The sequence below is a fragment of the Gavialis gangeticus genome, unplaced genomic scaffold (assembly GCF_001723915.1).
Source record: "Gavialis gangeticus isolate Ggan-Ray unplaced genomic scaffold, GavGan_comp1, whole genome shotgun sequence".
Taxonomy (NCBI): Eukaryota; Metazoa; Chordata; order Crocodylia; family Gavialidae; genus Gavialis; species Gavialis gangeticus.
The window spans coordinates 17,290,563-17,301,572 of record NW_017729033.1 but is presented as its reverse complement, the minus strand read 5'-3'; the positions used below and the strand labels follow the sequence as shown (position 1 = coordinate 17,301,572).

Sequence of the window (11,010 nt, the reverse complement as noted above, 5' to 3'; positions counted from 1 at the left end):
GGGGGGGGGGGTGCGGGGAGGCAGATCAAAGCCCCTGTAGTAAGGGAGGCAGTGGGGCTGGAGCAGGCACTGCCCAGCCAGGGAGGATCATGGTGTTCGATGAAGCCACGGGTGGCTCATCCAGGGGGCAGGGAAGGAGGCTCCCACTGCTGTGCACACCCTCAGGGAGGCACGAGTGGGTACGTGCCCCCTGGATTTGTGCACTGCAGCCTCTTCTCAGTGGAGGGGGTGGTCTGGGGCTGTGTTTGGGGCACGCAGGGGTGGAGTGGGCAGCGGCAACACTGGGAAAATTGCAGCCGTCCCAGTGCCACCACTACAGGGGGCCTGCAGCCACCCTGTAGCCCCACTCCCAGCACCGCTGCTGCCCACCCCTCCCCTCCCAAGCGCAGACCCAGGCCAGCACTCCTGCTGGGAAGAGGCTGACACAGCCTCCGACCCCTCACCCACACACAAATCCAGGGGGCACATGCCCCTCATGCCTCCCCCAGGGGTGTGCACAGCAGCGGCAGTCCTCTCACCCCTGCTTCCTGGATGAGCCACCTGCAGCTCCATCCTGAACACTGTCCCACCCCAGTGGGGCAGGTGCCTGCTCCTGCCCCACTCCTACCTTCACCGTGGGGGCCTTGATCTGCACCCCCCCCACACACACACACCCTTTCCCTCCCCCTACACAGCCCCAGCAGGGGGCTGCCCTCCAAGCTGCCGGGCTGCATTCCCACCATGTGCTTGCTGCAGCTGTGCACATGCACGTAACATTTATCGATGCCATTATCAGCCCAAAAAAGCTGATGGCCGATAACGTCAGTTTTCCTTTTATTTGTGCTAATACCAGATGGACTGATATATCAGCATACCTCAATGAAGTACATTCTAAATAAGGTTTTGAAACAGTGGCTAACCTGTTTAGGCTCAAAGCATTGCATGTTAGACTTAGCTCAAAACAACCCTTGGAAAACACCAAGTTTTAGCTTTCATTAATTTGTTTGTTGTTGTTGTTGTTGTTTTTTTTTTTAACTACAAAAAAATAGAGCAATGGTTCTGTTACAAAGAACTCCAGAAGACCACAATAGGTCAGAACCATTTTCACATTATGGATTCTGGTTTGAAATCTCTGGGTTTATCTTGTGAACTATGTGTAGGTGGTTGCACACCCAACAGTGTTAATGATGCACAGCACCCTTAAATGGGATCTCACAGCACCCCATATTGGCACACTCCAGAAATAACTGTTTTGAAATGCTTACCCGAATACTATGCCACATTGTTAAGCTTCCCTTTAAAGGAGCAGGAAACACAGCTACTATAGGACTATCAGCTTTGCAACATGTCTTTCTTAAGAATTTAAGGTCCGATCCTAATAGGAATTTAAAGCACCACTAAAATTTTGGTGCCTTGCCTCCAGCAAATTATTACAACAGACAGGATTAGGCCATCAAGTTTATTATAGAGCAAGCAGGGAGACCTGGGAGCCTTGCAACAGAACCTAGAGCACCTTGTACTTCAGCTGGCCAGCAGCAGACACTATACCTCAGTTTCAGTGGACAAATCAGGACTGTGAAGGAGGTTGCTTCCTTCACGTCAAGATCCAGATCACTCAGGATGCTACCCTGCCAGTAGCAGTAAGTGTTAGCTGTCCTGGCAGCACGGACAAGAACCCAGGAGTCTCCTCTCCCAGAAGGCCTCAACTGGGCTACAATGTCACACTGCTGCTTGCTGGATCCCTGGACTATTAATGCTTTAGAGTTTTTGTGTTTTTTTTTTAAATTCAGTTTATCCAAATAAGGATGTTGCCATGCTTGCCTGCTCTCCTACTGACCCCATGAATTAACACTCGGCTGGCCAGTTTCAACATGAGGGCACTCTTCGGAGAAATGAGTTTGAATTACATCAGGCAGAAGCAGCTCTAAAAAACATGGCCTCCTAGAAGGACTCCTACCACTAAGGCACTGGAGAAAAGTTGGGAATCCCCACCACCATTTTGTATTGAGGCTCATGCATTTGTCGGCTAGATGAATGTGGACATCAGCCACTAAACATGGCCTGTTCCTGCCTAAGGAACTGGAAACCGATATATGGGGCACGCTCAAAAACAATCCAGATGGGCCACCTTGAAACATATCTAAATGGGAGTGGGAGGTGTTGAACCTTATTTTCAAGACAGATAATAATCACTGAATCAGTTTTGTGGCATGGCTGATTAAAATAGCATTTTTTCACTTAAATAGAAGTTTGAAGCTTAAATTCTGCCTCAGTGCATACAAGGTCAATTAGACCCGACAGAGCAATGCATGGCAGGCATAGAGGACAGAGGTAGCACAGGGAAAGCCACAACAGTCACCTGCTGCTCCCCTCCCTTCCCCAATATTTGACTCTAAAACAAAGGTCCCTCCCCTTCCTTCCCCAAATAATGAATGTGGTGGGGAACTCATCTTATATTTGAGTAAATATTAGCTTTTATTCAATTTATACACCACCTATCCCAAAAAAAGCTCAGGGTAGCTTACAATAAGGAAACCTTATAACTTAAAAACAAACACCTAAAAATATGTACTTAATGGTGTCCCTTATGTAGAAACCAGGGCCTCTCTCTGTCAATGATAGGTAAGAAGTATACTTACCCAGCATTTGAGTTATTGTGCCTTCAAACTCTGCAACAATTTTTCTAAAAAAAGAATGTTGAGAATAAAATGAGAAAAAAAATTCAACTGAAGGAAATAAACCAAGCTGGACTATTAGCAGGCACTTACCCCATTTCTAGGTATTCCAAGTGGAGTATATTGTGTTTCTTCTTCCACTCGAGAATTTCCATCTGCTTATCGAGAACCTAAAATAAAACAGTCTTTGGTTTCTTTTACAGGAATCAATACAAACATAAGACCTTTGAAACAGAAATGAGAGAGAAAATTGACGGATCTTGACAGAAGGCAATGTTTATCAGAATGACTTGGTCCCTTTGAGACCACCAGGACTAGGCTTCCTCAAAAGGGCAAAAACTTTACCAAGTTTTTGGAAAGAAACCATCTGGCCTAGCTGTAAAAAAAAAACACAGGGCTGTTTTACCCAACCTAGTGTGACCACAGGATTTGCCAGAAGCACATTCACTCTTACTTGTTCCACTTCTAAGCAATCTTTACATGGAAGCATTTCCTGAGTATATAGCCTAGATCTTTCTTATGTCAGGTCATTGTTCCTTGCCCCATATCAGAAGATGATGGTGGAGCAAGATCCTCATGAAGCACATAATATGGGGAGGAGGTAGCCAAAAATAGGTAGCGTGTCAATGAAGGGCAGAGAAAGTCCAGATGCACTCACTCACTGTCATTACAAGAGCCAGGGGAGAATCCAATGAACAGGAAAGACAGTAAAAAAATTTAGACCTGAGAGTTTCTTTTACACAACAAAGTGTGTAAGCATGTCTTTGTAGGCAGCTGGCCTGTATCAGATACAGATCTTGGCTAGTGTGTGCAGCTAAACAGTGACTGAGTAGAGAACATTTAGGAGGCAAGAGAGGTGTGACAAGTTCTTGTTTATTAAAATTCTCCTTTTAAATTAGAGTTAACCAACAAGTTCTCTCACAAGTCATCAAATAATTAAATGTGTTCCAAAAGTAAGTGCTCAGGTATTGGGAGTGGATCTACTCTTCTTCAGAGCTTAAGTGGAATAGGGTTTTATTCTCTGTAACAGAGAGCTGTGGTACCCTTAAATGCTTATTCCCTATTTAAGAATGTCATACCTCTTGTTTAACCACTTCAACCGCTGCATCCAGGTCTTTTTGGCTATATTTCAGCACATCTATAATAGCATCAATTGGAGTGTTTGCAGGTGCAGCAAAAGGAGCAAGTTGCGAAACATTACTGTCTGGGATATCCAGAGTTAGAAGAACTGTATCCTGCATAAAGACAGCAAAAAAGAGTTTAAGTGATTAATACAGCTACTTCCTATAGGTCATTCAGATTTTTAAAGATACCAACTTAACTTAAAAGTAATTTCAAAAGAAAAAAGAAAAATGTATTTGTCCAACTTGGTTAATCATTTTTCTAGTCTAGCAATTATGTTGTAAAACTGCTATGGTAAAATATGCTGCATCTTGGTCTTCATCTAGTCACACACAGCAGCTACCCGTGGCAAATTGAATACAGTGCAAAGACAAAAGAGGTGTACACCAATCTGAAATCTTACAAAGGTGATTAAATATAAAAGGTAGCATTTGGCACAGATAATATGGACTTTATTTTAGAAGTAGCGGTTCTGCCCCTCCCCCCCCAAAAAAGTTACTACTAAAATGGGGACCTATGCTACCTTTAGGGTCTGAAAGACAATATGTAAATTGAAAACTATGCCGGTTTGCAATAGGATTCCAAACGGGGTGGAAAACAGATATTGAGCATGTGATTGTATTTGCCACAGCTGAAGCTGTTCATCATACAGAAGCGGCAGTCTAACAATACCACCATCTAACATCGCAATGTCTCTAAATAAGGCTTCCTTTGAACTGTTTTGACATCGACAATTACATTCACTTAATGCTGCACCTAAATGTTAATGACTTGATTACCAAATATTGAAGCAGCATTCCAGGTATGATTGCTTGTTGTTTGTAAGCATACTACTTTCATTTGAAGACCATGCAGAGATTCACACTCCTAGATTCTTATGGACATTTGTAAAAGGAATCAATACCTAAAGACTGAATAGGTTTCTGTAGTTTTACAGCTCAGAGGCAGAAGTGTACTAAGCTGTCTGACATCTCTTGACACTACTAGTCTGTTAGTCTCACGATCTACCAACTGTACCCACGCACATCTGGTTTGAAGGTGCTGGTATTACAGTTGGAAATACTCTGACCCATGGCAGTTCAAAAATGCAGAATGGACAAGAGGTTGATAAACTCTGCCTAATTCTCCCATTGCAGATGTCCCTCCAGAAACCCAAACAAGCAGCTTCAAACACTTCAGATGTTCTTACTGGAGCTGTGAAAGTTCCCAGAAGATCCAGTCCTTTAGGTTTCTCTTCATTTTGAAAAGATTCAATTAAAGGTGTTATGGTTTCCCCAGAAAGTTCACTTAGTTCAACAAGAGGCCTGAAACAAGTAGACAGACAATTAAAAAAAAAAAGAGGCAACAGAAAACTCAGAACAGAGTTTAGGCAATTTACTTTGGTTTAGTCTATACATACCCACTCTGAAGTGGTGCATTTATTAGGTTTGTTTCATTGGTACCAGGAACCAGCTTTTTGGGGCTGTCTCTTAGCAGGGGGTCAAATTTCAAATACAGTGACTGTTTCCTCAAAGCAGACTCTTTGAACTGCAAAGAAATAGTGAGATAGGTCAGCCACCACAGAACTCAAAACCCTCTGCTCTCTTGTGTAAGAGCAACCTTACACAAATGTTCTGCTACCACCTTATCACTGGTCTGCAACAGCAACATGAAATGGAAAAGTTAGTTTTATTTCCATTCATGTGTCAACTTCAGCCTTAACTAACTGCCAACAATGACAGCCATCATGGTAGGATTACCAGGACTCATCTTAACCCACTGCCTCAACATAGCCATTAGATGGTACGTTCATGTCTACTACTGGCTGGATCAGATTCAAATTTGTAGCATAGTAAGAAAAGGGTTCTCTGGAGTTTGCCTACAGAGTAGGGTTTCCAGTTCACAGGAAGTTTTGCTTTATTGAAATTTGCCCAAAACACACTGACAATTTTTTTCAGGAATAAGGTGCCCCTGGCAAATATGCATTAAAACGGACATTTGTCCATCTCATCACTGCTAGTGAATGGTCATCTCCAGCCTGTAGCCACTGGACTTTGCATGGGGAATGAGGCAGACGAGTACTCCTTGTTTCAGGCAGACCGAGTCTAGTAATGTGGAAGGCCTAGCTTACAAGAGATGTTCCAAAGCCCTGCGTATATCAAGGGACAGACCAAGAAACCAGACAAATTGTTAGAATAGCACCTAAAACTAAGACAATTGAAACCTGAAACATTTGCAAGACATCTTAGGTTTGACAGACCTTATTATTCTCTCCCTGTCCCTCCCTCCCAACTCAGGAAGCCGAACAGTTTAAGCACCATACTTACAGAAGAAGTTCCAAACTGTTCCAGGTAGTCTATTTCTATGCTTGCTCCTAAAACTAGGAAGTTAAAAAGGAAATTACTAATACAGTGAAGATATAAACATTGCAGTACTGTTGTTATGCACACCATCAACAAAGCTTCAGAAATTACACCAAAAGGAAACAATGATAAAATCCCTGTCCATCGGTTCCTGTTAAAGAGGTTAAGTTGTAGCAGAAGACAACTGAATTTCAGCCTGGATGGGGGAAAAAAAACCTCTCTCTACTGTCAAATACATGTAGTTATTCAAGAACTTTTATGTTCATTTGAAAAATTAGTTAGCCTACTTTAAGCTGTGAAGCATGCTCAAGTGGACACTGCTCTTGTACAAACGTTATTTTTAGCACATTGCAAATTGACAGTTTCACAGTTTCTAGGGTCGGAAGTTAAATGATAAGCAGCCAGATACTACGTCAACTTAGCGTAGTCATTTTCCAATATACCAGCTTCACTTTGATATTAAGATGTTTTAGTGACAGAAAAAAGTAAGCTCATTTGGTCACACTTACAAAAAAAAGTAACAGGCAGTCATCTAGACTGCAACTAAACGTGATCTTTTGAGCACTACGCAGTATATTTTTTCAAATTGCAATCCCATACCCAGACTGTATTTAATAAGAAAGGGCAGAAAAACTGCATCTGCATCACTGTAGCTGTATGTCTGCATTTGAATAGCCCTAAGAATACTATTAAGTGCTTTTATTAATTGAATGTGAACACACGTGCTTTTCTAATGCTGCAACCTGCCAATGAAACCCATTTGAAGAAGAAAAAAAAGGATTTTCACTCCACAGATGGTATTGCTTGGACTGTATCTAAATTTATTTCTGGTTATTTAAGTTAAGTCTACATCAATGCAGGGTCACTGTTGAGATCAGGGACCTAAATTAAAAGTGAGCCATCTTCCCTGTCTGTACCATACTGAAAAGACGTGCGCACTGTGCTTCTCGTTTCTTGAGCACAGCTTTTAGAAGCCTCCACAGAGCCCTTTTAAGAAACTGTTCTATGGACATTTTGTTTCGGTTAATGGACAGTGTTGAAAAGAGTAGAAGCAAAAGGGCTAGAAGTTAGGAAGGACTTGTGGAATTGCTGTTTGAAGACACTGTTGGCTTCAAATCCAATCGTTTCCAAAAACAAACTAGTTTTGGGTACTTCCCCTTCTTCTAGTACCCACCATGTAATTACTGTGGCTTTATAGTCATTTGCCTCCGCCCTACCCCAGCTGCCACGACAACCTTTTTAAAAAAAGCAAAGAAAGCTACTGTGTGGTACAAGTGAATGAAGGAACCTTATTAACTGTTCATGGAAACAGACCACGAAGCAGGTTTTCCAATGTACAGTACAGTTCGAGAGCACTTTTTCCTCCCTGTAAATATCTCTGTTAGGTCATGTGTTTGAATTTAGAGGAGTGTCACTTTAAAAAACAAACAGGATAAGATGTAGAGAATTAAAATTAGTAACCAAATATGTTCCTGTAATAAATGAAAACATGCCTCTAAGTTTGTCTCAGCAATTAAGGAGAAACTGCTCTTACCTTCTGAAGAAGGTCTGAAGTACTCTTCAGCTTCAGGGCCAGCAGTCTGATCATTTAAGTCTACTGCTATTTCAGTTGTCTTGCCACTGGGTTCAAGTTCTTCATCAACTACCAAGGATTTTCCACTACCAGTTAAAGCAGCAGGGACATCAACTGGTGAGCTATTCAGCGGGCTTGTACTTGTTTTTTCCTTCAGGAAGAGGGGGAGAGACTTTTTAGATCTAATGTCCCTCTGAGTGCTCCATAATCACCCTTAAGCACAGAAGTACTGGTCAGGTTGGTTTGTTACCAAAATAGACCCCAGAGTCCATCGGGACAAAAGACTTCTAGTGGCCCCAGGATGCAGTTCAACACAGTATATGTAAATCCTCATTACAGATAAGAATGACATATCCAAGATCCCGTCCTCAATCTAAAATTTTCAGGGCTGTATACTTTATACTCCTGGCTGAAGAGATGTTCCACAACATCAGTTTGGTCACTTTATTCACAATGTAGTACAATTAGAGAGTCCAATCCCTCTTTTCAAAGAAGAGACTGTTCATTGTATTTCAGGAAAAACAAGCGTCTAGGCTTCTGAAATCTCAGCCTGTGGAAACTATATAGCATGCATATAGCATATCATATCATATCGGGGAGGAAGGAGGAGAGGAAGGGGAATAAGAATTTCACTGAAAAACAGAGCAGTTTTCTATTTAACAGCATACAGTTTTAACCAAGATCTGGCTAATCTTGAGTTTATACATTACCACAGCTAGTTCTCCTGAGGACTCTACTTCTGCTTGAACCATAGGCTTGTCTTCAGCTATAATTTGCTTAATAGCTTCCCTAAAGACAGACAGGTGGATAAAATCAACCACAGCCGACTCACTCACATATAGGATTTGCATAGCCCCAGGTATCACTTCAGCACAGAAACCTTGTCTGAGACTGCACTAGGCCATCACTAACACCAGAGCCCCACAAGGGACGACAAGATCGAACGGTCACAAACTCCACTGTGACCGGTTCAGGCTGGACATAAGAAAGAACTTCTTCACTGTCCGAGCCCCCAAGGTCTGGAACAGACTGCCACCTGAGGCGGTTCAAGCACCCACTCTGAACGCCTTCAAAACACATTTGGATGCTTATCTTGCTGAGATCCTACGATCCCTGCTGACTTCCTGCCCCTGGGTTGGGGGGCTGGACTCAATCCTCCAGGGTCCCTTCCAGCCCAAATGTCTATGAAATCTATGAAACAACATTACCCTGGTCAAATGAAAAACTTGATGTTTAAAATATGGTCTGCAGTTAAGACACAGTAAATTTATACCTCCAATCCTTTCTGCCAAATCTGAAATACATAAAGGCACCATAGAATGGCCTACCATTCCACTTTCCTCAGCAGTTCAGTATATTCGATTCCTCCCCAGCAACTGAACCCTTATGAGAACTTTTCTACCCCCCCCATGCCCTCTCTTCACCACTCCACAAATTGGAAAACTTGGCTACTAACATTGGACTATATTATAAAAACAGTCCCTAAAGCCTCCTTATAGGAGGTGTTTGATGGTGATATGAATTGATCAACTGAAGAGTTAAGAAATCCCTGGAGGATTGAGCCCAGGATAGCAAATGTATTTCTGTCAAATGAATATATCCAGAAAGAGATTCTACACTGGACAAGCAGCCAATGTGTCCAGCAGTAAAGCTGCTGGCATTTGAGTAATTAAAACTGTTCTTCCACCCTAAAATGAACTGGGGCAGAGAAAAGCTTGCATCTCCTTATTGTGTGATTCTAGATCTATGGAGAACATTTATCCTGACAGAAGTATTCAGAACCAAAATTTGTGGGGCCTACACATAGTTCAGTGGCTCCCAACCCATTGCTTGCAGGCATATTCCCCTGATGTTATTGTGGCAAAGGAAATTTTAAAGAGTTAAAGCAAAAGTTGATGGGACAACTTGAAAGCAAAACATATGTGCAGCATATCCATTGCCCAGTTTGTAAGCTGCAAGACAGTAACACTTAGAGAATGTTGCTGTAGAGGGTCTTAAATTGCCCCCCCCCCCCCAAAGCTAGCACTTGTCTTGTATCCCTAGAAAGGGAAGTTAGTTACAAGAGACAACTGAGGATTTTTCCTCCTAGGACTGTACAACAGAAAAGCCATCCATTAATAACAAAATGCAGAAACCAGCCACTATTTAGTGAATACCCACTAAGCTTCAGAACCTGCTGTTGAGATGAAAGTAATAAGTATCTGTTTCATTTCCCTTTATGCTTTATTTCAGAGGAGTAGAGGCAGTGGGAAAAGGAAAACAAACAGAGACACTTGTCTATCGTCTTCCCTTCTCCTTTGCCTTTCTCTTAGTTGACTGATGGCGAAGAAGAGTCAAGATGTCAAGTCTAGCAATTTAGGAACCTGCAGATTGATACCAACCCTCAGAGCAGCACCAGGTGTGAAAGCAAGGGATTATATGTCAGCTACTAGCTACTTGCCTAGGACACTAAATTGATATATTAAAAAAGTCACCTGCCCACCAAAAAAGAGGGCGTGAGACAGCTCTATAGAGTTCAAGTATGTAGATTTACTTACTGACTTCCAGACCCATTTTTCTCAGCTGTCTTGTTATCACCTGATCTGTCATCCTGCTCTGCAGGAGGAAGTTCTCTTTCAGGAAAGGCATGATCTTCTTCCTCTGGCAGGTTAGCTTTTTCTGTGCTGGGGCACTTGGGTGAGCCACACACTTTGGAACCGCCTCCAAAAGGGTTAAAGTTGGGATCATCTAGCTTGTCCCAGTCAAAGGTATAAGATGCTTTGGGAACCAGAATTTCCTCTTCTGTTTTACTTTGGCTTTTTGCTTCACAGCTTTTTGATGTTTTTCCTTTAATTCCCACCACTTTTTTGAGAGGAGGTTTAATTCCAGATTTCTTCCCCAGTTTCTTAGGAGGTGGCTTTTTACTAACCACATTATCAAAATCAAATTCCAATTTGATGGATTCTGCCTTGCCAACACTAGGTTCTTCCACAGGTTTTGATTCTTTTGCTGAAATTGCTCCTGCTGCTGGAGAATTCTGAAGCTCTGAACTCCCAGTTTTTAAAGGATTTATTATGTCAGTGCTGTTTGGATCAAAGTTGTAGGACACTTCTGCAGGTGGTAGAATATTTTTTAGCTGCGTCAGTGTCTCAGAAGGATCAGTCTGGCTGTTTTCACTAGAAGCAGGCTTTGTATCCAGCTCAGAGTCATAAGGAATCACCTTAGGCTCATTACCCAACACCAGAGAAATTGTCTCTTTTTCCATACAGCTTGTAGTGTCTTCATTTAGCCTTGAAGGCTCTGGCACAGAAGCAGTTAGCGAGGAAGTAAAAACTGCATC

The 11,010-nt window shown here is 42.3% G+C and overlaps 1 protein-coding gene across 2 annotated transcripts in view; it reads right to left on the bottom strand.

Annotated features, from left to right (window-relative positions):
• The window catches only part of TACC3 (transforming acidic coiled-coil containing protein 3), a 31,962-nt gene that overhangs the window by 5,287 nt on the left and 15,665 nt on the right, over window positions 1-11,010 (bottom strand). For both annotated transcript variants that reach the window (XM_019526493.1, XM_019526494.1), the window contains 9 exons: window positions 10,229-10,890; window positions 8,402-8,480; window positions 7,653-7,842; window positions 6,083-6,135; window positions 5,176-5,303; window positions 4,966-5,080; window positions 3,734-3,889; window positions 2,748-2,824; window positions 2,619-2,662 (listed from right to left, as the gene is read on the bottom strand). In XM_019526493.1, the coding sequence (XP_019382038.1) occupies window positions 2,619-2,662; window positions 2,748-2,824; window positions 3,734-3,889; window positions 4,966-5,080; window positions 5,176-5,303; window positions 6,083-6,135; window positions 7,653-7,842; window positions 8,402-8,480; window positions 10,229-10,890 (1,504 nt within the window). The remainder of the gene's footprint in view (window positions 1-2,618; window positions 2,663-2,747; window positions 2,825-3,733; window positions 3,890-4,965; window positions 5,081-5,175; window positions 5,304-6,082; window positions 6,136-7,652; window positions 7,843-8,401; window positions 8,481-10,228; window positions 10,891-11,010) is intronic.